Raw genomic sequence first — 20,251 nt, forward strand, 5'->3', positions numbered from 1 at the left:
TGCAGACAGACAACACAAGACAAGACAAAAAAACAAATATAGCGCTGACCAGTAAACCTAAAAACTATACCCGGAGTGAATATAACCAGAACAATGTAGTGCAAAAAACAGCAGCAGTCAAGAGGTGCAAAAGACAGCATGTAAACAGTATAGTATAATATATATATATATATATATATATATATATATATATATATATATATATATATATATATATATATATATAACAGTATGTTTTGTGACTACTGTAGCTTGCGGAAACAATTAGGTCACCGGTTCTCAGGCAGTAGGAAATTTGTATTGTGTGAATTTAACTTTTTTGCAAATGTGCCACATACAACATTCTAGATTTCATCATTGTCTGTCTTGTCCGAAATAGTGGCAAAAAGACTTGACAGGCTTCTCTACCTGGAGTCTGTGAGATGTGAGGTTGTGGATACACATAATACTTCATACCCTGCAGTACATCAAGTAAATTTAACAGCAGCACTAACATCATTACATATACAGTAGCAAGGTTGCTGTAACATTCCCAAAAAATAAAAATAAAAAATGTTACATTAAAGGTTTACCCAATGTTTTATTTTAACTAATATATTGTTGTATAATTTCTATAAAATATTTTTGTGATGGTATAAAAAAAATACAGCAAATATGCAGTATATTAAACCAAAGTAGAAACTGCCCTTTCCAGTTGCAGTTCCAGCCCTTTACCCCTTTTCCAGATGCAGAAGTAACAGGCCATCCAACTTGCAAATAAACAGAGTAAGATCTTCCAGTTTAATTTACCTAGGGTCTTAATATCTGTAGACCTCATGGACAGCACAGGAAAGTTAACTAAATTATATGTGGAAAAAAATATTTAATTTAACATGACAAATTTGAATAGCTATTTCCACAAACATAATCCAAAAATTTGATGACACGAGAAGCTGTGATATTTTTTAGGGCCCTTTTGACAGTTATATTGTTCAGGTTGAATATTATTTCAACACAATTCACTAGTTGATACAGAGAGGATCACAACAGAAGATACAGTACATCATCAGTATATATTAAAATGAGAGTCTGTGAGCAAAAATATGATTATCTTTAGAAGGAGCATATGGGAGGGGTTTTTATTTTATGCTAATTCTTAAAAAATATGTTTTGTTTTCTTGATAGGAAGTCAATAAAAATATGCACATTTCTGTGTATTTGTACATTTACATATCTGTAAATTAGTATTTTACCTGTGTTCCAGACATTAACACAGTTGATCCAAGGTAACTGGGAGCCTAAAGATACATTGAGGTATAAAAAGCCAGAGCCAAAAGAATTTTGTAGCACAGACAAGCTTTTGGGTAAATTTTTATTGATAATGCAACAGCTTAATAAAATACACTGATATTTGAGTTTGGACATTTTGGACAATTTTACAGACTGTTTATTTTGTTCTACTATTACATTTATGTATTGGGTTTAACTGCATTTTTGGCAGCACAAGTGAGTACATCCACTACTTTACTTCCAAATAATGAATAGAGTTTTCCCCAGCATATTCCTACACTTTGCTTAAGACATTAAGCCTCACTTACAATATGTCCCGCTACAGCCAATAGAAACTTCACTTTATTGCTCCATTTTTTGCATTTCCTCAACATTTCATAAGCTGTCATTTGCTTGTTTTTTCTCATTTTCTAATTTGGTTTTACTAATCTCATGTAGATTAATTGCTAAATTATTTAAAAATGACATTTTACTAGATAGTATTTAATTATATGCAACAACTTGCCCTTAGCATTGCCTCACATATTGAAGGTCATTTGCATTCTACTAATTCTGGGAAAATGTTCTCTGTCCCAGTGAACTAGAATAAGGGAATTTTTTGAAATAGAGATCACAAAGCACTTTTAGTCTGGATAAAGACATGCAGAATACTGTAAATTATAATATAATTTTAAAAAGAACATATTCATGACATTTACATTGTTTCTAACAAATAACCGAAGCTTTTCAGAGTAATCCACAGCCACAGGTAAAACAATTATATACAATTATATATATATATATATATAACAGTATGTTTTGTGACTACTGTAGCTATGGAAACAATTAGGTCACCGGTTCTCAGGCAGTAGGAAATTTGTATTGTGTGAATTTAACTTTTTTGCAAATGTGCCACATACAACATTCTAGATTTCATCATTGTCTGTCTTGTCCGAAATAGTGGCAAAAGACTTGACAGGCTTCTCTACCTGAGTCTGTGAGATGTGAGGTTGTGGATACACATAATACTTCATACCCTGCAGTACATCAAGTAAATTTAACAGCAGCACTAACATCATTACATATACAGTAGCAAGGTTGCTGTAACATTCCCAAAAAATAAAAATAAAAAATGTTACATTAAAGGTTTACCCAATGTTTTATTTTAACTAATATATTGTTGTATAATTTCTATAAAATATTTTTGTGATGGTATAAAAAAAATACAGCAAATATGCAGTATATTAAACCAAAGTAGAAACTGCCCTTTCCAGTTGCAGTTCCAGCCCTTTACCCCTTTTCCAGATGCAGAAGTAACAGGCCATCCAACTTGCAAATAAACAGAGTAAGATCTTCCAGTTTAATTTACCTAGGGTCTTAATATCTGTAGACCTCATGGACAGCACAGGAAAGTTAACTAAATTATATGTGGAAAAAAATATTTAATTTAACATGACAAATTTGAATAGCTATTTCCACAAACATAATCCAAAAATTTGATGACACGAGAAGCTGTGATATTTTTTAGGGCCCTTTTGACAGTTATATTGTTCAGGTTGAATATTATTTCAACACAATTCACTAGTTGATACAGAGAGGATCACAACAGAAGATACAGTACATCATCAGTATATATTAAAATGAGAGTCTGTGAGCAAAAATATGATTATCTTTAGAAGGAGCATATGGGAGGGGTTTTTATTTTATGCTAATTCTTAAAAAATATGTTTTGTTTTCTTGATAGGAAGTCAATAAAAATATGCACATTTCTGTGTATTTGTACATTTACATATCTGTAAATTAGTATTTTACCTGTGTTCCAGACATTAACACAGTTGATCCAAGGTAACTGGGAGCCTAAAGATACATTGAGGTATAAAAAGCCAGAGCCAAAAGAATTTTGTAGCACAGACAAGCTTTTGGGTAAATTTTTATTGATAATGCAACAGCTTAATAAAATACACTGATATTTGAGTTTGGACATTTTGGACAATTTTACAGACTGTTTATTTTGTTCTACTATTACATTTATGTATTGGGTTTAACTGCATTTTTGGCAGCACAAGTGAGTACATCCACTACTTTACTTCCAAATAATGAATAGAGTTTTCCCCAGCATATTCCTACACTTTGCTTAAGACATTAAGCCTCACTTACAATATGTCCCGCTACAGCCAATAGAAACTTCACTTTATTGCTCCATTTTTTGCATTTCCTCAACATTTCATAAGCTGTCATTTGCTTGTTTTTTCTCATTTTCTAATTTGGTTTTACTAATCTCATGTAGATTAATTGCTAAATTATTTAAAAATGACATTTTACTAGATAGTATTTAATTATATGCAACAACTTGCCCTTAGCATTGCCTCACATATTGAAGGTCATTTGCATTCTACTAATTCTGGGAAAATGTTCTCTGTCCCAGTGAACTAGAATAAGGAATTTTTGAAATAGAGATCACAAAGCACTTTTAGTCTGGATAAAGACATGCAGAATACTGTAAATTATAATATAATTTTAAAAAGAACATATTCATGACATTTACATTGTTTCTAACAAATAACCGAAGCTTTTCAGAGTAATCCACAGCCACAGGTAAAACAATTATATACAATTATATATATATATATATATATATATATATATATATATATATATATATATATATATATATATAAACAATTTTAATTCTGCATAAAACAACAAAAACAATTCTAATACATATATAAAGGTCTGTCTTTCAGAACTTTATACATTGTCTGTCACTGAAAGGGGGTCATCATATCATCATCATAGACTAGATATTCTCATGGCCGACCATTATCACCATAGTAGTGTCATGGTAGTGTTTTGGTATAAATGACGCCAAACTTTTACCTCATACTGTAGTTGTAAACTTAAGGACTGTAGCTACATTTCTCCATTAGCAATTTGTGTTAATCATTAAATACATTTTTAAATATTAATAAGTAGTTAATTTCTGACAGTAAGGCAATTGGCAGCAGGATATTTTTGGTTGGCTAATCTTAGTTTAGCATTGGCACTGAATAATGCTGTTGCACAACACACTGATATTAGCACCACAGAGAGTACCACCCCACTACCAAGACAGTGTCCACGGAGAGCAGTGGTCCTATGATGTTTCCTTTCTATTTAAAGATGGAATAAAGGGTAAGTTAAAAAAACTTTTTTATATTAAACAGATTTTATTTTAGTTCCAAGTTTTTTTTTTATTCAACTTTTCCTTAAATTTGAACCAAAGCCTTGTTTGATTACAATGGGAATGTTGTTTATTGTGCTATTTTCTTCTTAGCTTTTTTAAAATCTTTGGTAGTTTTACTGACAATTTTCTTAAATGTCATACTGCATTCAACAATTGCCAGGATTTGAACCGATGCTGGAAAAAAGGTTGTGCCATTGTATATTGCTTGGAGAAGGCAGATGGTTAAGAGATTCTGATTAATTTTCTTCTCACAGAAGCTCTTAATAGGTAAGTAAAATTACAACTTTGTAAACTACGAGCTGTTGTACGTTAAGCTAGTACTGGAAGAGTGGCGACTCTTGATGGTCCAGATATTTACTATATTTATCAACCACAAGAAAAGCTCCTAGCAGCCAAATATCTAAACCTCTGCCAAGCCTGCCACACTGTTTCACAGGTCACCCCAGCTCCAAAAATACCTAGACATGCTAAAAACAGGTTCTGAGATCTTTAACCTGTTCCTTTTCACATCCTTGCATATCAAACACTAACTTTTGGCTGTTATACATTAATGTGAAGCCTGTTTAAATGATAAGTTTTTCATTTTGTGTCACATTGCAGAAGAAACTACAAATTCCTGCAATGAAGCATGCATTGTAACTTTACCACGAAAGTTGCTCAAGCACCTTACACACACTTTGTTTTATTTATACTACTGTATAGAAAATACTATACAGTGTTTTGCAAATGCATTCTACCATAATTATTCATGAAGTGCAGCTCATGTACATTCTGGATTTTTTTATTTAGATTTTTGCCTGAAATCTCAATGCCTAGGAACAATAGGATGCATTATTATAATTTCTCAGCAATATAGGTTTAATTTACACATTGTTCATGGTCAGGTTCACACTGTCTTAAAATGCAAATTTAGTTTCTTGAAATGATGTGCTTTTAGTCAGAGTCCTTCTCTAAAAAGATTGGTCTGCTTTTACTTTCCCAGGCATTCTGCACAAAATGTTGTAGGTAATATCCATACCCAGTTTCTTTTCATCATATTAACCATTAACCACTGTGTGATAGTGAATGATCCACAAAGATTTTATTTTTAAAGATTCTCTATTTAAATAAAATTGTAAGGTAAGAATTATTATATATATTATATATATTATATATTATATACTTCTGCAGTAGTTGCCCAATCATCCAGCACCTCATCATCACCACCAACCCCTGTCTGACCTCTTCCCTGAATCTCACACTACAGTCTTCTTCCTTCAGTTTCCACCATCTTATTCTTCTTTCAGTCCTCACTCTCCTCCATTTCTTCTTTACCTCCAAAACCATCCTACAGACCACCATCCGATGCTGTCTAACTACACTGTCCCCTGCCAACACCTTACAGTCTTCAATCTCCTTCAGGTTGCATCTCCTATATAGAACCTAGTCCACCTGTGTGCACCTTCCTCCACTCTTAAACGTCACCCTACGATCCTCCTTCTTCTTAAAATAAGTATATAACAAGAATCCTAACTAATACAAAAAAAGACTAAATATAACAGGAAAACTGATAACAAAATTCGATTTTAAACTAGTTTTAGGTAAATTATCTTATACTTTCTTTCGGCTTCTCCCATTAGGGGTCGCCACTGCAGGTCATCCACATGTTTGATTTGGCACATTTTTTTTACGCTGGATGCCCTTCCTAACGCAACCCTCCCCATTTATCCGGGCTTGGGACTAAGGCTTGTGCAACCCCAATGGCTGGGGTTGGTTCCCTGACCGGGGATCGAACCAGAGCATAAATTATCTATACTTTTTAAAATGGACTTGATTAATGTTCAGTAAACCAAACCCCCAAACTGTGCAACTCACCCACTGACTTGGAATAACCTTCCCCTAATATGGAAAAAAATAACTGAGCCACAGAACACTTTTTTAAAGAAGCCATATCTTTAGAAAACTTTGTCATATATGCATTCTACTAATTTAAATTGACAGCAAACATTCTGAAATTAAGTTACATGCTTTCATCGTACTTCTGCCTTATGTTGAAGATCAGATAAGTAAAAATGGCTCACCTTACCCCACTCTCCCCAATACATATATATATACCTACACAAACACACACACACACACATACACACACACACACACACACACACACACACAGTAAGATGAATGCATGGTCATCAGATTCCTCCCATTAGAGTCTCACTGATCTGTAGCTGTGCTCTTTGCTTTCGGGTAAGAGGAAGTTTGTCATCTGGAGTACACAGACTTTTAAAACGCTGCTCAGAAAAGAAGAAACAAACAAACAGATTTTTACTTTACACTTGTAACTTTTATTTTACACTTGTCTGAGAAAAAAAAATTCCTATACTTTCAATGTATCTTGCCTCACCTGTTTTAGAGTCCCTGAGTGGCTGCATAACTTCACTAATCCCCATGTAATGACCAGCACTGGTGCAAATACAGTCATTAACCATCCAAGAACACATGTCCAGGTTGGATATACATAAACATTGTTGTACATTAGAGGTTGATATTTCACAATGCACAAAATAAAAGCTCCCTAAATGCAAGAGAACAAAAATGAATAGGACAAGAGTAAATCACTGTTTTGTGGATGAGGAGAACAAAGAAAAAAGTAATACACTACAGAGGTCTTGGAAAGCTGTATGTTAGAATTAATAACTCACCAGGCACATCAGTGGTGTAAAATAACGCCAGCAGTATTTAAAAAATGCACTGGGTTTCTTATCACACATGTCCTCAATAATATCGATCATACGATCAGCTCCTGATTAGAGAAATATTTAAAAATATATATAATTACTATATTACAATCATATATGAGAGAAATAGGCTTGTATAACAACAGACACTAACACATACCAAAAATCCATCCAATTACTAGAGCTTCAATTAGACACATGAAGAAGTAGCAAGCACCATTAAATCCATAATAATCAATTAGATGAAAAATGTAGACCCCTGCCTGTGGAAAAAGAACAGGGATATTGACAAGTAAAAAAAATTAACTTGCATCCATAGTTTCCATGCCCATGTTGATTAGAGTATTTCAAAATTTGAAAATTATTAATTTAAGGTTCATTTAGAACAGATATATGTTTGATTAAGTTTAAAGAAAATTTAATTCGATTGACAGCATTAGTACATAATAGCCCAAAACCCTCTTTTTTTCTATTGTAACCCTACTTACCTTAGCTAATTTAAGCAACTAATGTGGCTAGCTAATTTATATAAGGATAAGGATTAGCCTAATATGTACATGAACATGCATGCATGCACTTTTCCTGAACATTATTTAAACTATTTAAACATGGGTAAAAATAAATTCTGTAACATTCAAGATTAATTTATACTAAAGACCAATTCGCAGATGTACACAACACATGTAAATGTATTTTTTTACTGCATGAGTGAGCCAAAACAAAACAACTTTTTTAGGTTTTGCATTCTTTATTGAAAGTCATTATCTACAAAGAGGTCATGGACATATAAGCTATAGCTTTTAAAATGTCAAAAACTAATTTAACAATCTACCATATCCATGAAAGGAAATTGACTATTTATATGGCTGACCAACTTCCAGCACAGCAATGACTACATTTCTTATATCTCTGTGGTGTATTTGGGGTCAGAATGTATGTTATTACCTGCGTTGTTAAAATAATCTGAAAGCAGAAACAGCCACTGCAGAAAAATAACAGGACAAGTTCTCTCCTATGGGGTTTCCGGAGTACAGTCGGGAATATGTCGATTATTGAGGTAATGACCACCTCAATTCCAACAAACTAAGCAGATATAAATATAAATATTCATTGCTGCTTTTACAGTGTAATGCAAATGTTCAAATGCTTTTTAAACAGCTTTCTCCATTACCTGTGTATCCAGGACTAAGAAAATCATCATGATAAAGAAACAGGTCGACCAGAATTGTGGCAGGGGCATCATTGCCACTGCCTGAGGGTATGTTATAAATGCCAGACCTGGACCTGGAAAATAAAATCTAATTACATGCTATTTTGTGATTGAAATCTTTTTATTGCTTGTTAAAGTACATATTAATTGTGATTTTAGAGATTCTATTAAGTGTTTACATGTGAAAAACCACCTGGGCGTGCTACATCTTCAATACCAACACCCAGTGTCTCTGCCATGAAACCAAGGACAGAAAAGACAACAAATCCAGCAACAAAACTAGTGCAGCTGTTGAGCACACATAGCCAAATACCGTCTCTACAAAACAATACAACAGGAATGTAATTAACACAATCAAGAAATGGCTGCATCACAAAAGTTGACATGAGATATTTAGCGAGCTCACCTGTAGCAGTTGTTATTGTAAGGACTATAACTTGCCAGAACAGTTAGGGTACCAGCTCCCAGACTGTAGGAGAAAAATATTTGTGTTCCTGCATCAATCCAAACCTAAAATTGTCATTAAAAAAAGAAAGAGTTTTTCATAATTTAATACACATGTGGCCAGTGTGGATATCATTGTTTGTTATCTTGTCCCCAATGAAGCAAATAACTAGAAAGTTATAAATTTAATACCTGTGGGTCTGTGAGGCGTGAGGGTTGTGGATAAAGGTAATACTTGATACCCTGCAGTGCGCCAGGTAAAGTTAAACCTCTTAGCAGCAGCACTAACATCATTACATATGGAAAGATGGCTGTACAATACACGGCCTAAGAAACATTTAAAAAATACAGTTACATATTACAGTTTGTATATAATTTCTAATCGTTACACTCCAATTGCAATATTCAGGTTGACATGCAATGATTTCTAGACATTTCCAAAAATTCTGTGTGTACATGAAAATCATTATGGCAAACTTAAAGCAATCAGTCTGACATAACCTTTCCAGCTGACTTGACCCCTTTCCAGGTGCAGAAATAACAGGCCACCCAAGCAGCAAGTAAACATAGTAAAATCTCCCAGTTCAGTTTTCCCAGGGTCTCAATCCCAGAAGAGACATTTAGCGTTCGCCCCCTGGTGGTTACCAGTAGAAAGGTTAGTGAAATAAAAAAGAAAAAGAAAAAGAAAAAGAAAAGAGAAAGATTGGGGTGGGGTATCTATATGTACAATTAATAAATTATACTTTTATGGACCTACTCCCAAAATTCAATGACAGCAGAAATACTGAAATTCCTCTGAGTCCTGCTTTCAGTCAGATTGATCTGGCTTGCCAATAGATCCACACAGTTGACTATGAGGTACATAAAGGGGAACATAAGGTGGCATTGTACAAAGTACAGATTACTTACATATTTAAAATGTCAGTCAGAATGTTTACCTGATTCATTCTCTTTTTACTAGGATTTACATTGTTTATTTTGATGCTCATGTATGTTTTTTTGTGTCTATAAAAATTGCATTAAAGTATATAGCATCTATGAAGCACTGGACCAATATAACATTAAACTCTCAGCCATTTACTGTACCAGTGTTCCAGAGATTATCACAACTAATCCATGGTAACTGGGAGCTAAAAGAGGCAAAAAAGTAAAAAAGAGCCCAAGCCAGGATGAGATTGTAGCCAAGGCAGAAGTACAATGCAAACACACATCCTGCATGCCCGAAGCCTGCAAAACAAACCAAAAAAACAAGCATTTTTAAATTGCCATTCAAAACAATTCAAAGTTCAATACATTGGAATGAATTCTATTTTGCTCAAGTATCCTATGTGAATCATTCTTTATTGCAATATCTTTTCATTACAATGTTAATTCAGCACGACTGAGTACATTTAATACATTAATTACCTCCTGCTAATGGACAAAGTTTTCCCCAGGATGTTGCTGCACTCTGCTTTGTGTACTGGCCAACACAAATGTTCAGGACAAAGAGGGGCACACCGCATGTTGCAGCAAAAAGAATGTAAGGTATCAGGAAAGCACCTACATTATCAAGTCACAGAGACAAGGCATGATTCTTCAAGAACAAGCGCTCTCTACAATTCTTTACATAAGATCGCTGCTGAAGGCTGTGGCTTTTTTACCTCCTCCATTTTTGTAACACAGGTATGGGAATCTCCAGACGTTGCCCAGACCAATAATATTCCCGGCTACAGCTAATAGAAACTCCACTTTATTGCTCCATTGGCCTCGTTCACCTAAATCTTTATCAGCAGCTCTCCTTTGCTGTGCATTTTCCATTTTCTCATTTGCTTTTACTGGGACTGCCTAAACAACTGTCATATATTTCACTAGATATCACTTGCATATTCACATATGATTTTAATGTATAATTAAACATCCTTGTGGCATCCCCATCAGCTAAATTTTAATTTGCATATACCTATTACTGGGAATAGAAACTTCTCATGAAGTGGGAATGGATGCCAATTTTATTTCCTGGACCAGTGACTATAAATAACAAATCAGTTGTATTTTTTAAAATTTGGACTTTAATCCATCTGTTGGCATGATTGTGGCACTGGCACTAGTCTTATGTCAGCAGTGACACTGTCAGCAGTAAACAGCAGATCATTTACAAAGTGGACTCCACTATATTCGTAAAGCTTAAAGAAAGAGGATGTTTTTTTTTTTGCTACATTTAATTTTGCTTGATTTCTGTAATGTTGTCCATGCAGTGCACATATTGAAGCACTTTTTTGAGCTAATTTTGCCACAGTTTCCACAGTTTTTCCAAGGTTTTTAGACATGAGAGCAGGTTTATTGAGTTCAACCCTTCCTTGATTACTGTGGCTTGGTCCACCACATATGCCATTTTTAAATGATCTTCATTTCTTTTTTTGTAAAATGTTAGAAGGTTAGTGTTTGTACAGATAATAAGAATACGTTTCAGTTCTGCTTAATCCTTCCATTAACTCCATGGTTGACTTCTTTAAACAAGTGACTCAGCTTACCTTTATTTACTAACTTGACAAGAAGTTGCAAAATCTTGACTTTTTCTGACAAGCTACTGGAAAATAAATTGGAACAAAAATCTGCTGAAATATTATACCATCACATTATTTATTGAGACAAATTGTCATGTATTGTGTCACATGTGCAGGGTTAGAGCATTTTATTGAAACAGGCAAAAAATCAAAACATCATACAGGCTAAGCTCAGGCGATCAAAACACAAAATTCAATTAGGCAAGACAAGAACAAGAAATGAGAAAACAGAAACATCAAAACATTAGGAAACCATCAGTGTGAACAATAAAAAAAGGAGTCAGTAATCGTTAGATAAATAAAAAAGTCACTTCAGAAACACAAAACTCACAAACGGACAGACCCACACACACACACACACCAACAGGAAAAGTGAGACCATCTGAGAATACAACACAGGGTGAACATGAATGAAACATACACAAATTACAATTTTACATGAACACAAACAATGCATGGTCTTGATTGCAATCCCAATTCCAAAATGACCAAAAATGTTTATTTATTATTCAAATTCATAATTTTTAAAGTATATTTTCTCAGATTAAGCATTTTAGAGCAATTTACAAGTTTTCTATGTTCAATTGTAAATATAAATATGACGTGGCATTTTCAACTTAACACATAAATCAGTTCAAGGGCATATTCTCTAGGCCAAATGCAAATGCTACTGCCTTCAATAAACCCATAAATATAAGATACATTTTATATAAGATATTTGTATGTCTGAAAAAATAAAACCAGACATGCACATGGTTCAAGAAAATTAATCTTAATAGCTCTACCAATATTCTATCTACAATACATGCATGTTGTTAATATTTCCACCATTTACACTGTAAATTAATGCTGAAAATTCAGCATACACATTCACCACTGCACACATGATTATCTCCCAGACCACCCAGATGCTTAATACAGAATGCAGAGCATTGCAGATGTGTAGCCACAATTCTAATTATATGAAAAAGCAGATGATGAAATAGATCTCTCATTTAAATGTTTTGTACCGTAATTTCCAGATTATAAAGCGCACCCTTATATAAGCCGCACCCACTGAATTTGACAAAGACTTTTATTTTTAACAAGCCGCACCTGTCTATAAGCCGCAGGTGTCTACACTGAAACTAATGAACTTTACAGAGCCTTTAACAAAAGACACTAAATGCAATATGTTGCGCTTTCTAGGAGCATAGCGATATTTTGGGAATAGCCTGCCACTGCATTCTTCCGGTATTACTGCGTGTGTGGAGACCGAAGAATATGTCCTTTTTATTTTCTGATGCTCATTTCTAAGTTTCTTTGACTAACCCATAACGCTGTTGCCAAGAAAAATAAAAAAGCACAAGTTTTGGAAACCTGTCTGTGCTTACATGATTTCATTTGCAACTGGAGTGTTAGTGAGCTCTCCCTTCACCCAGACTCAACGCGCTACAACGGCTTGTATCTAAACAGTAGCCGACCAAGTAAGTCACTGTCTTCCTCCTTCCTTTCACATCTACAGTGGTACCTTCACCTACGAGTGCATTAATGTATGAGTTTTCCGAGGTAAGAGCGGTCACTTTTCTTTTTTTTTGCGAGCAAAAAATTGAGGTACGAGCTTGTGACGCCGCTGCTAGATGGCGAAGCCAGAAAGCGAAGATTGTGACGAAAATTAAGATAAGCAAAGAAGAAAAAGTAAAAATTTAGGGATACGTAGTGTACAGGACTGATAGTAAAAAAATGAGTTTTCCCTCCGCCTCCGCTTATCGCCTCTACCCCCCTCCACACACACACACACACACACACACACACACACACACACACACACACACACACACACCACCGGGGTTTTCATTAGCTCAAGTCGTCTCATCTCCAAGAAAAATACACTGAATAACACATTATATCTTTACATACTCTTTCTATTATGTTTCTATACAAGATTTGTTATTTAGAAATGTATTTTCCAATTTAATAACATGAAACACAAAAATGGGGTGTCATTATGAGGTTTGGAACGGATTAATGCCATTTAAAGTATTTTTAATATGGAAAACTGATTTGATGTGCGAGCAAATTGAGATACGAGCTAGTCCACGGAACGAATTAAACTCGGTGGTCAAGTTACCTGTTTGGCGGGAGTGATGGAGGCGGAAGCCGAATCACCAGCAAACCGAGTTTAATGAAAAACTTCAGCAGAGCAAACACACAAAGTCTAACAAAGACAATAACGGACGCTGGAGTGGAGCGAGTGAGGTGTTTATATAAGTGTGTGCGTAATGAGGGACAGGTGTGTGAAATCAGTATAAAGGCGAGGAGCTCTGGATGGGCGGGGCGTGCACGGGCAAAAAGAAAGGGTGCTCCCTGACACCACCCCCTCCCCCAGGTGTGGCACCAGACGCCCTGACCCAGCGACGAGGCCGGCCCCTTGTCCGGGGCGCCGGGCGGCGTGGATGCGAGGCATGGAACTCCAGTCCACCAAGTACTGGAGGCGTCACCTGCACCTTCTGGAATCCAGAACCTCCCCCAAAACATAGACCCCGGGCTGGTCCACGACCTCTGGCTGGGTGGGCGCAGCGGGGCCACCTGGGGGGCGAGAGACAGGAGAGGCACAAGGTTTGAGCAAGGACACATGGAAGGTAGGGTGCATGCAGTTCTAGCCTTAGGACACTTCGTTGACCTGGTCGGCAATTCTAAAGGGCCCAATGAACTGGGGGCGCAGCTTGCGGCATGGCAGCTTTAGCGTTAAGTCCTTGGTGGACAGCCACACCAGGTCCCCGGGACGGAAGCGTGGAGAGTCCAGCCGCCGTGCGTCAGCGTGTCGGCGGGTGTTGCGGAGGGCCTGACGCAGCTGGTTGTGTGCCGATTCCTAAACCCGACTGCTCTCCCAGGACCACAAATCCACTGAGGGCACATAGCTTGGCTCATCTGACCAGGGAAACAGGGGTGGCTGAAACCCCAGCACACTGAAACGGGGTGAGTCCTGTAGAGTCCTGGCGAAGCGAGTTCTGAGCATACTCCGCCCATGGCAGGAACCAACACCACTCCCCTTGATCCTGGCCACAATAGGTTCTCAGGATGCAGGTGTGGCCCTCCGACCTGGGCAGATCCGTCACAAAGTCGATTCCCCGGTGGGACCAGGGGCGCTGAGGGACGGGGAGTGGCATCAGCTTGCCCACAGGCAGGTGGCGCGGGACCTTGGACACAGCACAGATGGGACACTCCTGCACGTAGTACGTGACTTCCTTCATCATTCCTGGCCACCAGTATCGTGCTTTGATTAGCTGGACCATCCATTTCTCCCCTGGGTGACCCGTGCCCAGTCCCTCGTGGACAGACCTTATGAGCCTGTGCCAGCTGGAGGTCGGGACGAAGGTAAGCCCCTCTGGGCACCCCACAGGAGTGGCCTCTTGGCGTGCTGCTGTGCATATCTCCCGGTCAATCTCCCAGATGATGGGCCCCATGATGAGTGCAGGAGGAAGTATAGGTTCTGGGTCACTGGGTTCGTCCGGTCTGTACATCCTGGATAGGGTGTCGTGGCTTTCTCCACCCGGGTGGCGCCTATCACAGCCCCCGGGACCCGCGTCAAAAGTTGGGAGAGACAGTGCTCCTTACAGTGGGGACTCCACTCCAGGATGTCACAGGGATCCCAGGAACACCTCAGTGCATGTCTTTGTAACCATGGTCTCCCCATGATCACGCTGACGGTGGAACTCAAGGACCAGGAACCGGATCTCCTCTCGATAAAATAGCCCCACTTGTAGCGTCACTTGTGGCGTGCAGTACTTCACCCAACCCTCACCCAGCGGGCATCACTGGATGGTTTGAATTGCTAGGTCCTGGGAGCCCCTCTTTTGGGGGAGGCGTAAGCGGTCGAGGCAGGCCTGGGAGATGAAGTTCCCCACCGAGCTGGAGTCAACTAGTGCTCGCAGAGAAATAGAGAAAGCGGGGGTTATAAGAGACACGGTCAGCTTGGATAGTGGTGAAATTTCGGTTGGTAACTCCACAGCACGAGCAGGGCGCGTGGGGCACTGAGTGACGGAGTGCCCCTGTGACCGCAGTTTAGGCACCTCCCAGTGGCCAGGCGACAATTCCTCCTTCTCCTAGACAGCCCTTGTAAACCCCACTTGCATTGGTTTGAGCCGTTGCACCTTCCAAAGCTTCTGGTCGAGGTGAAGTTGGTTGACATGCTGCCAAGCACTGGGAGAGCCCAATGGATCTTTGTATAAAGCTCTCCAATCCCACTGTGTCCTCATGCACCGCCATTGCCTGTTTAATCTCCGGATTCGTTCCAGCCACTGGATGCCGCCAGGGTACAAAAACAGAGGCTGTAGTCCGTGATGCTGTCATTCCCCTGACATAAGCTGAGCAGCTGGTCGGCCGTGGTAAGGACTCTGGAGGCGGCGCAAAAAACTTTCAGGAAGTTCGCGGTAAACTGAGTGTAGGAGCGTCCCACAGTGACTGCGCCCAAGCCAGCGCTCTCCTGGAGAGGAGAGAGATGAGAAAAGCCACCTTTGATCGTTTAGTGGAAAATTGCTGTGGTTGCGCTTCGATATATAAGTTCACCTGAAGCAGGAAGACGCGGCATTCAGAAGCTTCTCCAGAGAACGCTGCCGGGAGCACCATGGGACGTGATGGAGGCGGAAGCCGAATCACCAGCAAACAGAGTTTAATAAAAAACTTCAGCAGAGCAAACACACAAAGTCCAACAAAGACAATAACAGACGCTGAAGTGGAGCGAGTGAGGTGCTTATATAACTGTGTGCATAACGAGGGACAGGTGTTTGAAATCAGTATGATGGCGAGGAGCTCCGGATGGGCGGGGCGCGCACGGAAGAAGAAGCAGGGTGTTCGCTGACAGTACCACTGTATTTTACTGAGGAGATTATCTTTTGTCATCGTCGTGTGCCACCGGTGGAAGTTTTTCTCCCGAAGCCGTGCAGCTCAGAACACAGGTGAGGTGTGTTTTTCCGTTTCCGTTCGGAAATTTCATTGGTCTAATGGTATGTCGCTCAGTTTTTTGGCTTGAAGTTTGTGAAACCGGGAAAAACCCAGGAAAAATCCATAAATTAGCCGCTTCGTTGTTTAAGCCACGGGGTTCAAAACGTGTGAAAAAAGTAGCGGCTTATAGTCCAAAAAATACGGTATAAAGAATTGCACTCACATCTCATAAATCAATACCCATGTAACTATGTAGGTTACTATGTAGTTGCCATAGGCGTGAGTTAAAGTTATAACATAAGACTATCGTTAGCTAGCTAACTTTTGATGGTTGAACTAGTTTTCAGCATTTTCAACATCCTACATGCACTGGATCTCTAATAAAATGATTTCTAATCCTGTCCATTCTTGTCACTCCAAATTAAAACCTCAACATCTTCACCTCCTGCCTTTTATTCAATGCCACTGTCTCTAAAACATACAACATTACAGGTCTCACCACAGTCTTAAAAACTTTCCCTTTCACACTTGCAGATACTCTTCTATCACAAATCATTCCTGTCACTCTTCTCCACCCACGCCACCCTGCCTGCACTCTTTTCTTCACATCTCTAACACACTCTCTATTACTTTGCACTGTTGAACCCAGGTAAATGAACTCCTCCACCTTCTCCACCTCTTCTCCCTGCAACCGCACCACTCCACTGCCCTCCCTCCCATTTACGCACATGTACTCTGTTTTACTCCTACTTCTTCAAATGCAGAGATAGACATTTACATTTTGTACTTTGCAAAATGTAATGAAAAGTATATTTTAAGAAATTGTGGTAAAAAATTCACCAACATTATAACAAGACAAAGACTACTGCTCTGTTCTCCCAGGTGGCATGTGTTAAATAACCACCTGCTTACAGAGAACTTCACAATACCAATATATGCTTTTTTGTTAAACAACAATATGTTTTCAATGCAATAATTAAAAGTCTTAAATTAGGTGAAGCAAGTCCCTGTGAATGAGCTGTTGCTATAGACAGGATTATGTATTAGAAAAAGTTTATAAAAATTATTCTATAACTCGTTACAATCGTGCTAATATTAGATCACTGCTGTTGAAAATTAATTAAGAATCTTTACTTAATTGATTATTAGGACTGATGATCATATTTTCTGATTTTATGTCTAATCACATATCTGATGTCATTGAGGAAATGTATGATAAATGGCTCAGGGTAAATCTGACAAATACTTAAAAAGATTCCTATTGTAATATTTTTTATTCTCCTTCTTTCTGTTACTATCATTAGCAACAGTATCTTCAGTCAGATTCTTAAACTCAGATTTAGACTTTTCTTTAACTTCAGCTACCTTTCTTTTTTTTTTGCTTGTTTATGTATCAGCTCTTTTGTTGTAACAGGGTTTACACAGATATTTAGTCTTGGGCTATGTTCTTGGATCGCTAATGATATCAGAGCTTGTAATTACATGCGGTTTGGTGAAACAATACAACCGCTCAGGGCAATTAAAACAGATGAACCAAAGTTAATTAAGATATTTCACAGTTGACATTTGATCTCATTTTAATTATATTTGCATATGAGTATAAAATTATATTTTACTGCCATTAACAGTAGGGACATAAAACATATGTATCTTTATATGCCGATGATATGCTGTTGTACCTTTTGGATCTGATCATAGGTATTCCACAAGTTATTGAATCAATTTGGATCATTGTCAGGTTATAAATTCAATTTTGTTTCCCCATAAACAATAAGGGCCTCCATATTTCGAAGAATGATATACCCTTCCAGTTTTCTGTATCAGGTTTTACATACTTAGGGATAAATATTACACAGGGCTCTTCTAACCTTTGACTTTGCTTCTTTAAATAAAGTTAAAACTTGCAGGACGAATTAATTGTGTAAAAATTAACATTTAACCATGGCTCTTGTATTTGTTTCAATGTAAAATGTATTTGTTTCATAAATCCTTTTTTCAGAAACTAGACAGTCTGATCTCATCATTTAATTGGGTGGAAAAACACCTAGTATTCGGAAGGAATTTCTCCAAAAAGGTTTAAGGTGGATTAGCACTACCTAATTTCATTGGCTTCAGAACCCCAAAGTTCCCTTTTGGGAACTCGAGCTGCCTTAGAAAGCTTTGGGAACGCGGCCATGTTGTCCATGCTCTGAATAATGTGTGCAAAAAAAAAATTGGAGGCAGGCTGTCATCAGTGCGGTGATGTCACGAACAGGAGGTATAAAACGCACATGGAGTGAAGCCGGCCCAGCTTCTGTTTAAATGTAAAAAAATAATACAATTCTGTGTAAATTTTATGTTGTTTGTTTGTCTGTCAAAAAAAATTAAAATGAAGTCAAAGATGAAAACCAAGCATACTTTTCAGCCATGTGTCCCTCCCTGCCCCCGATATATCACAGGGGGGATACACACAGCCTTTGTGTGGCTTGTTTGGGAACGGAGCATGCTTAGTCAGTTCTCAAGGGAGCCAAATGTTAGCACTGCGCTCGCATGCCCATGCAATCATAATGCTCCCAGTGGGCACTCTTTGAAGAGGGTTCTGGTCCCGCAATTTTCTTGCGAACCCGATAGCGAGGAGCTCCTGGAGGTTGTGACATGTGCTGTTCAGAAGCTGGATATAACTTGGCCAGTTGATGAGCATTAAGCCCCTATCCAGTAAGCTCGACAAGCGTTTTTTGCTCCCGACACAGCCTCCACATATGGGTTTGCTACTTTTTCCTGACCTGCACACATGGGTGTTAAGTTCCTGGTCCTGGGCCCTTCTCTGCTCGCCCCTTTAGCCCCAGGACTGCGGTGTATTCCAACAACATTGCGGCTATGCGTACTACGTCAGCGCTGGTGCGGAATGCTTACACCTCAGCAGGTCAGGCCACTGGATGTCTGGACACCATGGCAGTGTTACAGGCATACTAAGCCAACCTGCTGTGGGAGCTGGATGTGGGAGACATCATGGGCAGCCAGATACAAGAGCTTCGCCGTACGGCAGGCTTGGCCCTATGAGCCACTAAGAAGACCGCTCAGCCCATTGGCTGGTCTATGGCTGCCCTGACAACAACAAAGAGACATCTGTGGCTCACCCTGTCAAAAATTTCTTTGTTGACAAAGCCGTGCTGCTAGAAGCCTCACTCTTGACCTCAGGCCTTTTTGGTGACTCTGTTAGTTCGGTAGTTGAAAGGTTTCAGGAAGCAAAGAAACAATCAGCGTCGTTCCAGCAGTACCTCCCACGCAGCCCCAATCACAACCCAGCACCTCCCACTGGTGTCATGTCTCAGCCACCCCGGTTCAATGGGCTCTATCCCACTCTGGTGGGAAGCAAGCAGGCTCTTGTCATGGAATCGGCTGGTACTTCATAGTTCCCAAAATGGATGGTGGGTTCCGTCCTATTCTAGATCTACGTCAGCTAAACTGCTCTCTGATGAGGGTCCGGTTCAAAATGCTGACCCTCAAGCAGGTTGGGTCTCAGATCAGATCAGACGACTGGTTTGTCATGGTAGATCTAAAGAATATGTACTTTCATGTACCCATCCTCCCTTCTCACAGGAAGTTCCAGAAGTTTGCTTTTGGGGTCAGAGCGTACCAATATTGGATCCTTCCACTCTGCCTTGCCTTATCACCTGCATAGTCACGAAATGTGTCGATGCGGCTCTGGCTCCGCTGAGACTTCAGGGCATCCACATTGTCAACTATATCAACGATTGGTTGATATTAGCTCGATCAAGATGTTGTTCTCGCTCACATGAAGGAAAGAAGGGTGCTTTTTCCATCACAGAGAACCACCTATCTCGGCGTCATATGGGAATCGCCAAATTTGCGTATGCAGCTTTCCCCTGCCTGCATTGCGTCCATACTTACTGCTGTCATTAAGGGTATAGAAGGACAGTCACTCACTGTCAGGCAGTTT

General features: G+C 38.8%; 1 protein-coding gene across 1 annotated transcript; it reads right to left on the bottom strand.

Annotated features, from left to right (window-relative positions):
- Positions 1–6,583: 6,583 nt before the first annotated feature.
- Positions 6,584–10,642, bottom strand: LOC124398231 (sodium- and chloride-dependent betaine transporter-like). Its single transcript, XM_046868318.1, has 14 exons — positions 10,486–10,642; positions 10,250–10,384; positions 9,929–10,069; positions 9,600–9,693; positions 9,344–9,476; positions 9,035–9,169; positions 8,805–8,908; positions 8,592–8,716; positions 8,360–8,472; positions 8,134–8,271; positions 7,349–7,451; positions 7,153–7,253; positions 6,855–7,025; positions 6,584–6,741 (listed from the first exon to the last, which is right to left on the bottom strand). Exons 1-14 carry the CDS (start codon positions 10,640–10,642, stop codon positions 6,643–6,645), a joined length of 1,749 nt encoding a protein of 582 aa, XP_046724274.1. The 3' UTR covers positions 6,584–6,642.
- Positions 10,643–20,251: the final 9,609 nt, after the last annotated feature.

This window comes from Silurus meridionalis, chromosome 15 (genome assembly GCF_014805685.1).
Source record: "Silurus meridionalis isolate SWU-2019-XX chromosome 15, ASM1480568v1, whole genome shotgun sequence".
Classification (NCBI taxonomy): domain Eukaryota; kingdom Metazoa; phylum Chordata; class Actinopteri; order Siluriformes; family Siluridae; genus Silurus; species Silurus meridionalis.